Source organism: Sus scrofa, chromosome 11 (assembly GCF_000003025.6).
Source record: "Sus scrofa isolate TJ Tabasco breed Duroc chromosome 11, Sscrofa11.1, whole genome shotgun sequence".
Lineage (NCBI taxonomy): Eukaryota > Metazoa > Chordata > Mammalia > Artiodactyla > Suidae > Sus > Sus scrofa.
The window spans coordinates 76,623,208-76,640,029 of record NC_010453.5 but is presented as its reverse complement, the minus strand read 5'-3'; the positions used below and the strand labels follow the sequence as shown (position 1 = coordinate 76,640,029).

The 16,822-nt window shown below is 50.7% G+C and overlaps 1 protein-coding gene across 1 annotated transcript in view; it reads left to right on the top strand.

Moving 5' to 3' along the window:
• Positions 1–13,872, top strand: part of IRS2 (insulin receptor substrate 2) — a 28,482-nt gene extending 14,610 nt beyond the window's left edge. The window contains 1 exon segment of the mRNA XM_021065907.1: positions 11,431–13,872. Within this exon segment, the coding sequence (XP_020921566.1) occupies positions 11,431–11,435 (5 nt within the window). The 3' untranslated portion in view covers positions 11,436–13,872.

Genomic DNA, 16,822 nt, shown 5'->3' with positions numbered 1-16,822 from the left:
CCCAAGTTTCCCAGGCATGGAGCATTTAATTCAGTTCCTAGAATAACTCTGGGTGATAACCATGCATCTTTGCAGTGCTGGAGTCTGTGCTGCTCAGAATTCATTTTTGAATTCAGGATGGGCTGTCCCTACCGGAACCACAGGTGCCCTTGTGGAAAATCCTGGTTCCCCATCCAACACACACACACACACACACACACACACCACACACACACACACACACACACACACACACGGTTGGGGCACACCTGATGAGGTGGAATTTCCATGTCATTTTCTTCTCTGAGAAACCGCAGGCTTGCTTTTGCTGGGGCTCTCTGCAGCCTCGCCTCATGACTCTCAGCATTTCTTGGGGTCCTATGTTTATCTCCTCTGTTGCATTCCAGAAATGTCACCTTGCCAGGTTAGTGGTCCCCTGTTCCAGCACCTTGGTCTTCCTCGGGCACCGCACCTGTTGCTGAGGAAGGATGCGCCCCGTCATCTGCCAACCAGAAGCTTTCTGGGCACCCAGCCCTGCTCTCTGACCTCTGCCTCCACATTGGTCGGTGCACACGTGAGACAACTCTGGTGCCGTCCGGGAAAAGTGGACGTTTCGATTTTAGTTTATATTTTTCTCATAAATGAGCCACAGTTGTGTTTCTAGTGTAGGCTTCGTTTTCAGGCATCCTAACCATCTCCAAGGAGGGCTCTGTTTTCTTAAGATACACCTGTTACTACATGCTAGGCGGCCCCGAGCCTTTTTCAAAAGTGCGTTTTTTTATCTGTTTTTTATTCCCCCCACCAGAGGAAACAAACAAATGCCAAGAACTTTCCCTAAAGGAGGACCGCAGGCGGTGGGCTGTGAGGCACGAGGGACAGAGGCAGAAAATGTTCAGGCTCAGCTTTCACATGTAACATATCGGTCACTTTTTTTCCTGTGTGTTCATTGTAGAAACAGGCCAGCTGTGACATGTGCACACTTTAAACCTCTTTCACCCTTTTGAGAAATATTAAAGTACAAGCTAGAAAGAGAGAGAGGTTTGGCTTCCAAGCTAAAAAAAAAAAAAAAAACCCCAAACAAAAAAACCACGCGCATGTCAAATAAACAAAAAACCAACCAACCAACCAACAAGAAAAGGACTGAATCTTGAAACCTAGGAAGTAGCTGTAATGTTGACATGTGTCAGAGCATGAGGCAGTGGGAACAAGTGCTCCAAAGATAAAGCCGGGAGAGAGAGGCGACAAGTCCTGTAGATGTTTAGGGGAGAACCCGCGTGGACAAAGGAATGGCTGGCTGGCCATGCAAAGGTCCTGGGGCAGGAGGTTGCTGGCGTATTCTGGAAACAGGAGACCCGCGTTGTTGACTGGAGGGCGGTGGTGAGTGATGGAGGAATGAACGGTGCCCATGGTGCGTTGAGCCTGCTCAGCCGTGCTGCAGACTGTGTTCGTATTTAAGAGAAGAAAAAGACCGTTTCTTTGGAGCATCACATGCAGTGTTGAAATATTTCATGTGATTTTGCCATAGTGTCTTTTTTTACTTCGTGAGATATATGTCAGCTCTTGACTGTCTCAAAAATAATGTAGAAGCAGTGAAGAGACTTACAAGCTTCCTTGGGGGGGGGGTGGCAGTGCCGAGATGTCACTGAGGTGGGGACAGCAGTAGGACATTGTCATAGCAAAGGCAGCGGCGTCAGAGCACACGTGCTCATCGTAGTTACGTTCTCAGCACACCGACTCAATGGTAAAGCACCTTTTGCAATTTGAAAAACGTGTCCAGATGGTGTTTCACGCCCAGAACCTCCTTGGAGGGAAGGTTCTTGCTGCTTCCCTTCTTTTTTAAAGGGACCACCCAAGGGGGAAGGGGGCTAGCGGTGGGCCTTGTGGGGGACCCTCTGCCGGGCCGTGGGGAGCTTTGCGCGGGTCGGCTTGCTGCTGACTGCTTCTGTCCTCTCCATACCATAGCACCTGCCTTTGAAAAACTGGGTCAGTCGTGCCACCTCGCCCTCCCAGGGCTTTCTCGTGAGGAGTGCCAGAGTCAGTAATTGACTCTAGTGCAGCGAAGTGATTTCCTTCTTCTGCTGATCTGGAAGCTAAGAGACCCAATAGAAAAGCATCATCACTCTATGTATTTTAGGGAGACTGAGTCTCAACAGGGAAGCGCCGTGGCGGTGAGGTTGGAGCTAAGGGTCTAAGAATCCAGAAAAGCCAGGGCATCGTGTGTGAAAACCCCTCCCCACCCGTCAGCCCGTCTGCGAGGAAGACACACATGTGTTAAATGGACTTAATTTGACTTAATTTTTCTGAAATACGTAGAAGCGACGTCTCTTAAAGAAGGTCACATCCATGTGAACAGAGAAAAGCGGCGGTCTCGTCCGCAGGATTTACTTGATGGTATTAGCGGGGATTCCTTCCCACCGGGGATGCTCTTCCCTCTTCCAGACCGTCCGTGTCAAATTTCCGGTTTCACGGTCAAGTGTGTATTTTAGGAACCATGCTTATGCTTGTGGGTTTCTTGGTTTCTCTGGCTGTAATGTCATTTCTGGGAGTTTGGTGTGTAAGGAATTGCTGCAGGAAGTGACAGGTGGCGGGAGGCAGTGTGTATGTGTTGGGAGGCTTGTGACCAGCACACAGGGCCTTGGAGGGGACACGCAGCTGGGGGCTCTGCCTCCCCCCACCCCCCCACCGTGTCTGCCACCCCGCCCTGCAAGCAGATGGCTCGCATAGACTCGTCAATAACTTGATTCACACGTAGTCTTGTCATATCTGTGCAAAATGTGTAACGTATGAGCCAGATGACTCCGTGTCTTGGTTACTCAGTGTTGAGGTCACTTTGCAGCCTACGCCTCATGCATGTTCCGTTCAAAACAAGGAGAAATTGTAAACTGGCCAGCCGCCCCCGAAGGAGGCTGGAGAAAGACGTTATTTTATATGAACTCCTCTGTACCGAGTGCCACAAAATCGTAACGCTGCTGAGGGTGACAAGGGTCGGGGGGAGGCGCGGGGGGAACGTCTGTCTGCGAGATGCTCTCCTGGGGGTGGCCTGTGCGTGAAGTGCCAGGCGTCATTGTCACCTGCTCAGCCTGGACTTGGTCCTCATGGGGATTCGGGGTTACTAGAAGGGTGATGAGGGAGCCCGTCTTCTTCGGTTCATCTTCGAATCTTGAGAAGAGGCTGGGCGTGGGTTCGAGTGACCCGCACTCGGAGCCCACCCTCCTTTTAACATAAGAAGTGTTGTCTTCACACCGAATTACTCCTCCCCCAACCTGCCGAGGTTTGGGGAGCTGTCTTTAGGGGGCGGGCTCTTTTGTCCCCGCACTGTGCCTTCTCGCGAAGGGTGAGATGCGTTTGTGATCCTGGGGGTCTCAGTGGTGTCCCCTGTGGGTCGCTGGCTGGGCAGGACTGGGTGCCCCCCGCATCCACCTGCATGAAGCCCTCCCCACCGGGAGGCAGCAGCCGTCCCCCCTCCCTGCTCTGGGTCTGACCCCTGGAGGCCCCTGGACCCTCAAGGAGGGGCCCCTGGGCTGTGTTCCCTCCCAGCAGATGGGCTTGTGCTGAAGTCTAGTCCCCGGTTCGCTGCTGCCAAGGCCGCCCAAGTTCTCTTCTGCAGGCTGACCCAGCTGAGACTCAGGATTTGAGCGATAGAAAGACATTTTGGTGTTTGGGCTGAACCAGGGTACCCTCCCCTGGCTGCCTGCAAGGACTGGAGGTGGAAGGTGAAGCTGAGCCAGGGCATCTGCAGACTCGGGCCCAGAGCCTGGCGCCTGTCCGGCCCCCTGCCCTGGGAGGGCACGGCCATCAGCTGGGACTGTCTTACTTTCTGTTATTTCGTTAGTAAATGAACTTGATAAAGATGGTCTTAGCCCTTTCCGCTTTTCATTTCTGAAATTTCAATCAGTGGTGTTTCATTTGGCTGCAAATCACTCTCACTGGAGAATTTTAAATGTCCCTCCAGGAGTTCCCGTTGTGGCTCAGTGGGTTAAGAACCTGCCGAGCATCCATGAGGATGCAGGTTCCATCCGTAGCCTCGCTCAGTGGGTTAAGCATCTGGTGTGGCTGAGGCTGTCGTGTAGGCCAGCAGCTGCAGCTCTGATTAGACTCCCGAAGGACTCCAGGACCTTTCCTTATGCCGTGGGTGTCGCCCTAAAAAGAAAAAAAATGTCCCTCTATACTTTGGGGCACTGCTGTGTGTGACCCCAAAAGATCAGGGCTCCTGTGCCCGCCCCATGGGCCAGGGCTCGGCCAGCAGACGGCATTGGATCGCAGGGTGGGTGAGAAGGGAGGGACGTGGGTGTCCTGGTGCTGGGGATGCAGACACACGCGTGGCCTGGGCACGCTCTGTGCGGCTCTGTGCGGCTCCTGAGAACTGTGAGCTTTAAATGGCCCAGAATTAGCCCCAGAACAATTCGGCTTCTGTTCTGCTCTGTCCAATGAAAACAAGTTTATTCACTTTTTCCGGGAGCTGTTTGCCCTCGTGTTTGTGCAGCCAGGGCTTGTTTATTCGCTGCTTGAAGTTGCGGTCCTTGGTGGTGTTATTCACGAGTGGAATTTTGAATGAAGTCAAGGCCGTGACGGCAGCTGTGCTCAGAGGTTCCCGGCAGCGCAGGGCCCCCGGGCTTAGGGCTTTGCGGTTTGCAGCGCAGCACGTGGTGACACGCGCACGTCGTGAAAAGGTGTGTGAAGAAGTCGGGGCTCGGTCCGCAGGTGCAGGTCACGCCGGCAGCACGTGCTTCTCTGTGTGCAAAGAAGCAGTCTGCGTGCGTGCGTGCGTGCGTGTGCACTTTGTTGGTGCTGTTTCCTTGTCAATTTTGCACATAAATCCTCTTTGGGTGGTTTCCCCGCGGTCCAGTGAGGAATCCGGGCGGGAGAATGATGCTCCCCTTGCCGTGAGAGGGGACAGTCTGGCGGGTGCTGGCTGCCGGGCTGGGACCCCCACACTGGCACAGCTGCCAGTGGCTGTCCGCACTCCCATGTCCCTGAGCTGTGGGGACCATTGCCCTGCGTCCCTCCTCAGCTCCCAGGACTGTCCCTGAGGGCGGGGATGGGTGGCTGCCTGTGCGGCAGGAAGAGCACAGCCCTCAGCCTCCAGCACGTGCTCCATCCAGACCCAAAGGCTCGGGGCCCCTTGGCACAGGGAGTATCCTTCCCCCCCAGCCCCAGGAAGGAAGCTGGCACCCGGGTTAGGGGTGTCACCCTTGGGAGGGAGGTCACCCGCAGTCAGAGGGCCCCCGGGGCAGGGGAAGCTGACGGCTCAGGTCCCTGGTGGTAGTGGTGGCTCAGAATGTGCCCCTCTTTCTTTTCTTCCTGTCATGACAGACAGGCACTGCATGCCACCTCCTTCTAATACGTTTCCCAATGACTGTGTCATCATTAAACGTGAACGCCAGACTATATTTCAGATTCCTGCAGGTATATCTTTTTAACCGTACTCGTAAGTGTGGTTCCTATTCCGTGATGTTTTACGAGGGCTGTGAGTTGTAGTTGGCATGATTTCAGACTTCCAGAAAGTACGTCTTTCAGTTTCAATAATGAAAACAAAAAAAAGGAATCAAATTATAAAATGAAAAGAACCCAACAGCAACTCAAATATTTAAATATTCAAAGGAATGATTTATTTCAAATGATGCATAACAATAGGATATTTGGGAATGGGTATATTTTGAATAAATTGTTATTCTGTAGTCCCTTAACTGTAGAGGAAAACAGCAATATTAGACGTGAGAACTTCAGAGCGAAGCAGTGGAAACGTTTTTAGAGCTGACATAAATACATTTTTTTATCCGTGTAGACTCTTAAATATAAAAATGTGTTAAATCTGAGGAAAGAATTATACTGTTCATAGGATATTTGCAGTTTTAATACAGGTGGTATCACTTGGCCCAAATATTCATACCGTTTCAGAGGGCAACAAACAAGGCTCAGAGTCACATTCCCAAGTGGTCCAAGAGAAAGATTCCGACTCTGAATTGCTGCTCTAATGAATACAACTGTATTTCAGTTGAAGTTGAAGGAGCCGTCCCGTGGGATCTATCTCGTAATACTCAGTTTCATGGGTACGTTTGTGTTACGTGTGCACCGTCCGCTGGAAAAGGAAGGAACCCTGGCCGCACGAATGATCGGAAGACCTGCGTCTCCTCGGCGGGTCCGCAACAGGATAGCACCCGCCTCCAGGTGGATGGCATTGCGTCTCGGAAGCACGCGAGCTTGCTGATGATGTTCCAAGGGGGTGTCCAGCCCCAGGGTAACACACGCCTGGGAATAAATGTCATTTTCACGCGTGCAGCCCGCTTTCCATCTCCTCCTTGTCTTTCTGCGTCCTGGGCGCACCTGCGTCTGTCCCCCTCACCCAGCCCTGCTCTTCAGGGGACAAACAGCCAGGAATAGGGCTGTGTCCCAATAAAACTTTATTTGGCTGGATTTGGCTGGACTTGGCTATGTTTGTCTCCTAAAAGTCCACTCCCTTGGGGACGGGGAAAGGTCTCCTTTTCTCCCGGGCCTCAGACCGTCCTACTCCTGTGTTCCAATATTCTGCCTGTGAGAAATGTGGGTCCTTATTTCACCTTAACTCAACAAAGCTGCCTGAAGGCCCTAACAGGCGTGTGCTGGGTCTGAGGACCCACGCCATCCAGCTCCTCCACCGAGAGGAGAAGGCGGACGCTCCCAGCAGAATCCGCCGTCTGCAAGGTTTGGTGTCTCTGGGGAGTTGATAAACAGCGGATGGCACCGCGTAAAAGTTTAACCTCCAGGGCCCCAGTGCGAGTTCCAGGCCTCCTCTCCGTGCCTGCAGCTCCTCCCGCCTTTTATCTGCAGAAGTGGACAGTGATGGCCCCAGCGCCGTGGTGAAGAAAGTTCTGGAAGATGTGAAGGGCTGTCCTTTCCTGCTGATCAGCTCCGAGGCACGGGGCACGTCACCCAGGCCCCCTCATCTGGTTTTTACCGAGAAATGCTCTCACGTGCCGTAATTTAGGAGAAATCTGCCTCCCGGGGTCTGTGCTGAAGCCTAGTCCATCCCTGATGCTGCCCCCCGACGTCGGTCGCTGCAGCTCTAGCGGAAGACTCGGGCTGTGGGAGAGGAGCTGACGGGATGATGCATCAGGCTTTCAAACAACAAAGCGAAACCGAACAAATGCTTCCTTGTTACAGCAGAAAGTAGGTGCGGGCTCTTCGACGGTCACGCCGCCGCTGCGGGCGAACCGAGGACCGTGGGGGGAGATTGGAGGTGGGGGAGCCGGTCGTCTGGGACTCTGACCGCTCTGCTCTTTGGTGATGAAGACAAGGTCTTCCGTGAAGGATGAGACAAGAGCTCAAGAAGGAAAGGGACCTTTTATGAACCCCCGCCTCCCGTGCAGACTTGCTTGTCTCATCCTGTTTCATGTTGTGTCATTAACATCAAGTTGCAGCTTGACGCTGGGCAATGTCTTTAATCACAGGCATCCAGGACGAAATGCTTTTAATTGGCAGTGGACATGATGAGCTCATCTCAGGAGGTTCTCAGTCTTTCACGGGCAGGGTGGGTAAAGTCACTCACTGCCCCGTTTGCCCTCAGGAGCCTGTGCTTCTGTGTTTTCCTTTTAAGTTATTTTCTTCCACTTGAAGAGTTAGACTAACCGTTTTTCTTAGAATCCCTGGCTTGTTTGTTATCTCACCCAACCTTACCTTTTTTTTTTCTTTGGTATACGCGAGGAGTATTTTTGCTTTCAGTCAAGTAAGGAGATACTGAATTATCAGGTCTACTTTTCTAGGAATTTCTCATGTCACTGAAGGGTTTATTTTCTCCCGTCGTTCTGAGTCTAACGCGCAAAGTCTCCGTGGACCCAAAGGACGGGTCTGGGCCCACCAGGGGTTTGTTTCTTGTATCTCTGGTTGTTGGTGCTGGAGTATAAATTTTAACCGTAGGAAGCGTGCTGTGTCGTTTTGTCATGAGCTCCGCGTTCACAGTGGCCTGAACATATTAAGTCATTGGCACCTGCTGTGTGGGTTTGCCCTCCTTTGCCTTCACTACTGCTTCCCAAAGGCGGGGCGGCCCCTTCCCTTCTCCGGGGCCGGGGGGGGCCTGCCTGAGCCATATAGACACTCCCCCAGGGGGGCCCACGGGATCTCAACGTGGGGCCCACGTGGACCCCCCCTGGATCCCCATGAGTCCCACATGGGACTCTGTCTACATCCAAACCCAAATTCTCCTGATGAGCAATCGTGAAGAAGTTGTGCGTCAGAATGGACCTCCGGAATACGCTGCTTGAGTTTATTTGCCAGAGCAAATTTACCCCATTGATTTCTAAACCTTTTCAACCTGAGGCTCACTGCATGTTCCACTAATGTGTTTGGAATCCTGGAGGCCAGCTCAGCGGCGGTGTGACATGTCCTCCTTCCGATAGCCGTGCCTTCGTGGCAAGGGAGGTTTCCCACTTGCCTCAAAGGCACTGTTCTTCAGTGATTCGTTTGTTTTCTTTTTCTTTTCCTCCCTCCCTTTCTTTTTTCCTTTCCTTCTTTCTTTATTTTTGTAAAACAGAACAAATTAGAGGTGCGGGGCCTTTGCCGACAGCACTGGTGCTCATTTTGCATGCTGTTTGCTCTTTTAAATGGAAGAGAAAGGGGCAGAGTGAGTGCTGGTCCCCAGAGAGTCAGGTGACGGACTCGAGGGACTGCGTCTGTCACATGCACTTCATTTGTCACATGTGGCAAGAGCGAGGAGAAGAAGGTGGGGAGAGCTGGCCTGCAGGAGATGCCGTGTGGAACAACTCCAGTCTTTGTGCCCAATTTTTGCTTTAGTCAAGTAAGTCGAGATGGGTGCTTCTGGGAACGGGTTTCTCTATAAAGCATTGTCTAAGCTATGGGATAGCACAGGGTGTAACTATATGACAAATCACTGTGTATCAGTACGTTTACATTATTTTTAGAGGCACGATCTCTAGGAGCAGAATCAGAACAGGTGTGTGTGTGTTGTGTTCGCCGTTCACAAGCAACGCTGATTCTGGCCTTATTTCCTCTCTGTGTTGCCTCGACACCTCCTCAGTTCAGAGAAAGTCTCCCATGCTAACGACATTCACTGTGGAGGGTCCTAAAATGAATCATTTGTTCTTTAGCTCCAGTTGAATTAACAGAGATCATAAACTAAATTGTTGGAGCTCCCCGGTGGCTCAGCGGGCTAAGGATCTGGCGTTGTCACTGCTGTGGCTCTGGCATCACAGCTGCTCATCCGTCAGAACACAGGTGTTTGCAGAATGCAGCATGCGTTTGAAAGGGTTGCTTCGCTTCCCTTCCCTGCCAGGGAAACAGCTGGCATGGGACTCGGCTCTGGAAGTGTCCTGGTTCTCAGGGTGTCTCGCAGAGGCCCTGCACCCGAGCAGAATGGGACGTTGTGGGGCAGAAGGCCCCCGTGTGCATAAAGGCATGGAGGGAGGGATGGTTCCTCGCCTCTTAGCGGCTCTTTGCTTTCACGATGCTCACGCTTGGCAGTGCGGGTTGGGAAGACTGCGTCGCACTTGAAAAGAATCAAATTACACCTTCAACTTGATTGGAGCCCATGAAGTTCTAACGATAGGAGTTCTTTCATGGCAATAAAACACCCTTAAACACGGGAAAAAATGTCCATGGCCCCACGAATTTGCAGATGGTAAAGGAAAGTGAGTTTTTCAGCAATAATTAAACCCCCTTGGACACGTCCGTGTGTTTGAGTTTGAGGGTTAAAGAACCCGCTTAGCTGTGTTCAGAGTCTCGGAGGTGAAAGCGAACGTGAGGCCATTCAGCCACACTTAGCTCATCGTTAGGGTAAAAATAAACTCGGAATAGAAATCTTCCTGTAAGTGGACGCCCCCTCCCCCAGCAAGGGCCTTGACTACCTCTGGCCACGGGGTTCTTCTGGCCGTCAGGGCCCGAGTGGCCAGAGGCAGATTTATTCAGAGTGGATCCACCTCAAGTCCAGGTGGATTTTAGCAAAATGCCTGCATCTAAGGGATGCTGACATTTAGCGCCTCCCCGGTGCCTCTTAGCACCGAAAATCACAATCACGAATGCCGTAGCTGGAGACACATCTTTCCTCTGGAGGAACTTTGGGCCCCGCGCCCCACTGAATTTGCCTTGCTTCGCAGTTTACCCTGTTAACCTTTTTAAAGGATAAGCCTTTTAAAAAATAATAGCAGTGGACTGAGTCCCCTTGCTGTACAGTAGAAAATGGACAGAACACTGTAAACCTGCTTAATGGAAAAAAAATAAAAATCATTAAATAGAAATAAATAAAAATATTAAAAGTGGCACTGTCTCAAAACGTCACATGGTTGGGAACTTTTGAAAAAAGTCACGAAAAGATGCAGGATTTATGTTGCATGTTGGCAGCATGTGTCTACACAGGCTCTTGTTTTGGGCGCTGCCAAGGAGGAGCTCACGCTCCGCGCTGGGACTCGCTGGCAATCTCTCTCTTGCCGGGATTAGTCCCCTGAACTCAAGAACAGAAAAAAAAAAAAAAATAGATTCACAAAAAAGTAAACCCAGGAATATGGTGAGAGCCTGGGTCAGATGCTAAGTGATTTTGAAGGATTGCAGGTTAAGTAACTGCAACTGCAAAGGAAGAGACTGTCCTTGTCCCTGACGGGCGTGACCCACCCGGCACCTGTGAGACCCAGGAGTTACCACGGCGAGGAGTGATGAGCAACTTGCCGTTTTCGTTAAAAAAAAGAAAGAAAGAAAAGGCCCAGAGGCCTTTAGAAAACAACGAAAAAAGGCAGTGGACTGTGAAATGTCACTCTCTCCAGTTGGTGTGTCCCCTGAAGAAGGAAGGAACACATCCAGTAAAAGTGTGCTGAAAACACTGGGAATTGGGAAAAAGTGAAGGAAGTTTGAGCTTTCAGCAGGGAAGGCGGGAAGCCTTTGGAGCTGGTGAGGGTCCTGCCAGCTCAGCACCAGGGCACCTGTTGGCTCAGGAAGAGGGTGTGTAACAGGAGCTTTTGAAATCTGGGATGGTTTTGGGAAAAGGGTAGCTTATCTGATGGGAAGGGCTTTCTGAGGGCCGAAGTGTGGACGTGTTACTTCTCCCACTTTCTTACCATAAAGCTCATTTGCATCATCTGTGTAGTTGGCAGCACGCTGTGGCCCGGGTTGTGTTTCACTCTCTCGGCAGCCCCGTGGGGAAGGCAGTGGTTCCTCCCCGCTCTGTCCACATGAAGAATGGACCAGTGGCTGGCACCTGGTCCCACAGCCACTCTCCCAGGGTAGAGTCCTGAATGGTTTTCTCACATTGAAAGTGGGAACCTCACTGTATGGACCTCCCAGCTCTGTCCACCGAGGTGCTCTGCTTCCAAGGAAATGGAATGGGAGTTTACCCATCATACTTGTTCCTGGAAAACAGAATGAATACAGTTTGCTACCCAAAGTGACACAGATCATAAGCCCAGGCTAAGAGGGGCCGTGTCTCCCCCTAAGATGCTCTGTGTGCACTGACTTCTTTCCTTCCTCTTTCAGAGTGAAGATCCGTCTGACTTCATCGCCAGGACGTCCGGCATCAGAGAAAAATGTTAAAATAAGACACTCAGCATTTTTTTTTTTTTTTTCAAATCCGAAGCTGCTTACAGTTTTCTTTTGGATCTGAGCAGTTACTGCGCTTGGAAGCATCTGTGACGATTAGCCGTGGAAGCACCTGCCTCTCTCCCACGCTCCCGTGGGGGGCATTCATCCTCGTGCTGTTTGTGTTGTGCTTTCTTTTGTTTTTCGACAAAATTAGCGGAAGGAGTGATTCACAGGAAAATTGGGTGTTTTCACTGGCCTTCTCGGTTGCGGCCAGTGTCGTCATTTCTTCTGACTTGGATTCTGGCAAAGCAGAGTTATCCCTCAGCATGCTAGGAAATTCTCCCGATTCGCATTAAAGTGGTAAAATCTGGTATTTATTGGCATCTGCTCCAAACTACCACAGTCCTACCTCAGTGCCAGGTGAAGCCTGAAGCCGGATCGGCGTGGGGGCCGGCAGGACCTCGGGGTACCTCTGCCGACTGGGTTTCTGGTGTGGTCATCAGCCTTATCTGACAGGCCTCGCGCGCTGCTGCTTGTCGGAGCCCGGCCTCGGTACCTGCGTGTTTACTCAGACAGAGCCCAGTGTGGGACTGACGTTGCTCAACAGAGATGAAATTTGAGATGGGACTTTGAAGATGGGTGAATAAATAATAATTATTATATGTAACTGAAGCAACCTTCTTTGGAAAATCATCAACTGTATTGGGGGGGCGGGGGAGGGGGCGGGGCCTGGGAAGGGGTGAATAGCTCTTTTTACCTTTAACAGACCTGTTTCATCTTCTCTCGGTAGATGTTTCTGTAGGTACTTCCGATTGCAAAAGCCTTTGATCCTATTGACAAGCTCAAATGTCTTTGCTACCCTTAATTTTGAGCTTGCATTTCTCTAACCAAAAATTCTCACAGGCATGCGAGCGGCTCAAGGATGGTCAAGGGTTTGGCAGATTTTTTTTTAACACATTGGGTCCTCTTTACTCTGACGCCATTGTATTGGCCCGTGAGGCTGCCCTGAACGACAACAGCAACCAAAAAAAAAAAAGAAAGGAAAAGAAAGGAACTGATCAAAGAGGCATCCTGGCCCCCTGTGTTATTCATAGACAAGAAGAAAAACAATCTCACGGTACATGTCACTTGTCAAAAAAAAATTCCCGACAAGGCTACCCTGGTTTTATGTGTTTTCAGTGTTCTGAAAATAGCAGTGTTGTGTAATTATTGCAGGTGTCACCGCAAACTGCTGACCTTGACCAGCAGAATGTCACACCATCTCTGCTCCCTTGACACGTGGGGGGGCTCCAGTGCCTCTTCTCAGAGTCTTACGGAGGTATTATTACACAGATTCATTGGAGATATGAGTTGGGCTTTTTGGTTTTTTGTTTTTTGGAGAGAAAAATATAGATAAATATATAGATATATATCACTATAGAAGAATGCATTAATAAAATGAGGCTTTTCTAGAGGAAGACCAAAAAAAAAAAAATTCAATGTCTTAAAAATCTATTTAATCGCAATGCAAACGTCTTCCTCCTTCCGTGGTGAACTTTTAGAACAGGGGATTGTATCGCAAGACAAAGTTGAATGTAAAGTGATTTCCCCCCCCGGGACATTTTTAAAGTTTGACTTTTCTAGAATCACACAGCACAACAGTGCATAGACCATGCCATGTTAGTTTGAAGGTCATTTTCAGCGTGTAATATAGAGAGACTTTATTAAAATGTATAAAGCTGTCCTAAAGTTTTGGTTTAGTTTGGAGACGGGGGAGGGATGGTGGCGCCCCGCCCCCAACCGGGTAGCTGGGGTGTGAATGCAGACCCTGCGGAAGGCGGGGCCGCTTCCTCTTTAAGTGGCTCCCCTTCCTCAGCGAGGTCCTGCCTCCATCCCCAGGGGTCGTGGTCCTCCTGCAACTTTAAAACAAGCGAAATACAAAGTTGGTAATAGACTCAATTTTCTTCTATCCTGTACATTTCAAAAAAAAAAAAAAAAAGGCATATGCAATATTTACATTCTTAATTTAGTTTACAGAATGAAACCAAAATGTATAAATGTTTCGTTTGTGAGAACTTCACAATGTATATTGGGTCTTTGTACATTTTGCCTGACTTACCTTAAATTTAAAATATTTTTTGCTATATAAACTTTAACAGTTATTAAACAGTGTTTTCTTTTTCGGTACGTATGGTTTCTGGAGATGGAGATGCGAAGTATATTTCTGGCTCTTGGGACATGACAGGACATGGACTTCCTTTGCTGTCTTCCACTGTCTTGGCTGTACATACGGGCCAGTACGGCCCTGCTGGAGAGGAGACTCACAGCGAGAGTCGTGCGTTGTATTTAGTCTGTATTCACCATGCTCTTCTTAATAGCCATATGCAACACAATAAAATACATTATTTATGAAATGAAGTCCGCCTAGAGGATGCTTTTTCCTGTGTGGATGATGAGTTTGACACCTGCAGCCCCTCCTCTGCTTGCGGGGAGTCGTGACGTCGATACCTGGCTTCTCGAAGCGCGGGTGCCTCTTCCTTCAGCATGCGGGTTCTGGAAACCAGACAACACCGGCCGAAGCTCGAAGGTGAGAGAAGTCGAGGTGTTAAGAAAACAGAGAGGAGTGCCGTGTTCACGTCACCAGGCGGAGCTCCGTGCCAGTGTGTTCGATGCTCTTCCCTGTGTGGTACACGCGCTCATCCCTTCCCAGCAGCCTGGGGGGCGGGAGTGGGGGCCCGGCCACCACGATCTATAGACGAGGACCCTGAGGCCCAGGGAGCTCAATGGCCTTGCCTGAGGGCCCGGGGACCCCGAGCAGCGGACCCAGGGTCAGACGCAGAAGCACAGCCCAGAACCTGTGGCCCCGTGTGCCCTCTGCGGGGCCGCCTCCCGGGGTGCAGGCCTGGGAAGGATAGAGCCAGGCCCACATCAGGTGGCAGTTGGGTTCTCAGAGCCCAGAGGTGCCGTTCAGGAGGCAGAAGATAGGAAGATGATGTCTATTGATTTTTTTTCAAGGACGACTGTGCCTCCTTGTTAGGGACAATTTTTCTGTGCATCCGCTCTCCCCCAACATGAGAGCGATGCAAAAAATGGGTGTCATCTCTTTCGAACCAAAAAAATCAGCAACATGGAAGATTGTTTTCAGATGATGGCTTTTAAATCGTGAGACCGGCCTGTGCTGCGTGGCGTTTGGGAACTTGGAGGTGACGGTCTGCCCGTCGGTGCCCAGAGGATGCTTCTGAGGCTCCTGTTAGGCCCCCAGCAGGAGGCATGACCTGCAACACTTGATGTCCCTGAAACCTGCAGTGATGAAAGGGCTGTCCTTCCAGGGGGGTCGCAGAGGGCAGGAATCGGCGAGTGTGTTTACCCAGAAAAGTCGATGGTCAAAGGAGACACGTTGTTTCAAAGTTCCCAAGATGCTGGAAATGTGCCCTGCAATCGAGCCTGTGCCCTTGGAGGAGCACGCTGGGTTCCAGGGTATCCCGAGGTGAAGGCTGAAGGCCCCGCCCGCCGCGTGGATTTGGGGAGAGCAGGTGTCAGTTTGGAAGCGGCATCTTGGCTCCTGTGGGCTCCTGGTGTTTTAGCATCTTCATGGGACCTGCGGGCCCACTGCCCTCCTGAAGCCCTAGGTCTCAGGTTAAATCCCACTTGGCAGGTCCGCGGGCTGGCGTGAGCAGGCCATTCCTTGCTTTGTGCATCTAACTGAACTGTCCTGGTATCTGACTTACTTGGCATTGCCACTTCCCACAAGTGGGAAGACGGGGTGGGGGGGGTACTTGCTCCTTTAGAAATGTGCCGAATCCACTCTCCGCATCACCCCCCCACACACACACACACACTTCTTTGCTTTATACAGCTAAGCGAGCAGGGCGTTGACGATTCCTGGCTCGGCAGGGATCTCGGCAGGATAAAACTCTGCAGGAAAGTCTCTGTGTGTGGTTTTGACAGTTGGCAAAGGCTGCAGTTATACTTTGCCTCATCCAGCTTGGTCCCCATCCTGAGCCCACAGCGACAGAGGACCCCACCCAGCAGCTGGGGACCTCCTTCCTGCTTGCCCCGGTACCTCCTTGATTTCATGCTGCGTCTGTTTCCCTTGAATCCACCTGAACCCTGAGCTCCTCATGGCTTTCCCGCTGCATGTGGGAAAGTTCGGCTCTCTTCTGGGCGCTGGTCCCTCTGCATTGAACGGTGCCTTCTAAGTTTTCTTTTTATTTCAGAATCCTCGTCTTTCACCTAGAAATTCTGAAATCTCCCAGATTTTACCACTTGTCTTATACGTCAAGAAACTTACCTCCGGAGCTCCCTGGTGGCCTTGCGGTTAAGGATCTGGTGTTGTCACTGCTGCAGCTCGGGTTTGATCTCTGGCCAGGGAACTTAGGTGTGCAGTGGGCGTGGCCAAAAAAAAAAAAAAGGAAGGAAGGAAGGAAGGGGGAGAGAGAGAGAAAGAGAGGGAGGAAGGAAGAAAAGAAAGGTACCTTAACTCTTGAGTGGCCCCAAACCGTTTTCAGAGGATATACTACATGTTCTCATCTGTCCGACCTTCTATCCACAACACTGGAAATTCTCAGATGACTTCGATATAATAAAACAAAAACATCAAATTGATTGAGTTTCCCAGAAAAAGCCCATCAAATACAACACAGGGGCTGTTGGAGTTAAGACATGTTTAGCTGCAAGTAATGGAGAACACAGTTCCTGGGCTTGTCCCAGTGGTTCCCAGACACTGGGGATAACAGAGGCACGTGAGCACTCAGACCCAGACCCCCGCACCGACTCTCAGACTTCCTTTTCAGTGGGTCTGGGATGAAGCCCAAGAGTTTTCCTTTCTAATAATTCCATAGGGGACGCCATGGCTGGTCTGGCAACACACTTTGAGAACCACAACAGTAAAGGGATTTACGACCTGATGCAACAGGAAGGTCAGGGTCAGGTTCATTAGGCAGCTAAATGACATGATCAGGGGCCCAAAAGTGCTTTTCCTCTTGCCCCTGAGCCATCCTAAAGCTCTCAGCTGTGCTCTCTCAGACCTGCCCCTGGTATTTATAAAATGGTAGTCACAGCTCCAAACAGCATACCCTGCCGTAATAATAGCCAACAAAGACAGGCGCTCTCTTCCTTGGGTACCTTGCTGAAATGATGCAGGTGGCCCCAGAATCACCAGCCCCCACCAGCTCTGCCCCATTTCATAGTCACCAAAACTGGGCGATGATTGTGATGCCGGCCTGTAGATACATAATTATTATTTGCAAGACCGGAATTAAGTCTACCACTGTACTCCTCATGTGTATTTGTTTTTGTTAGTGAGTTTTCTGCAGCTTTGGAGCTACTTGATGAAAGATTGAGATACAAAGGGTAGAAAGTTGGACCT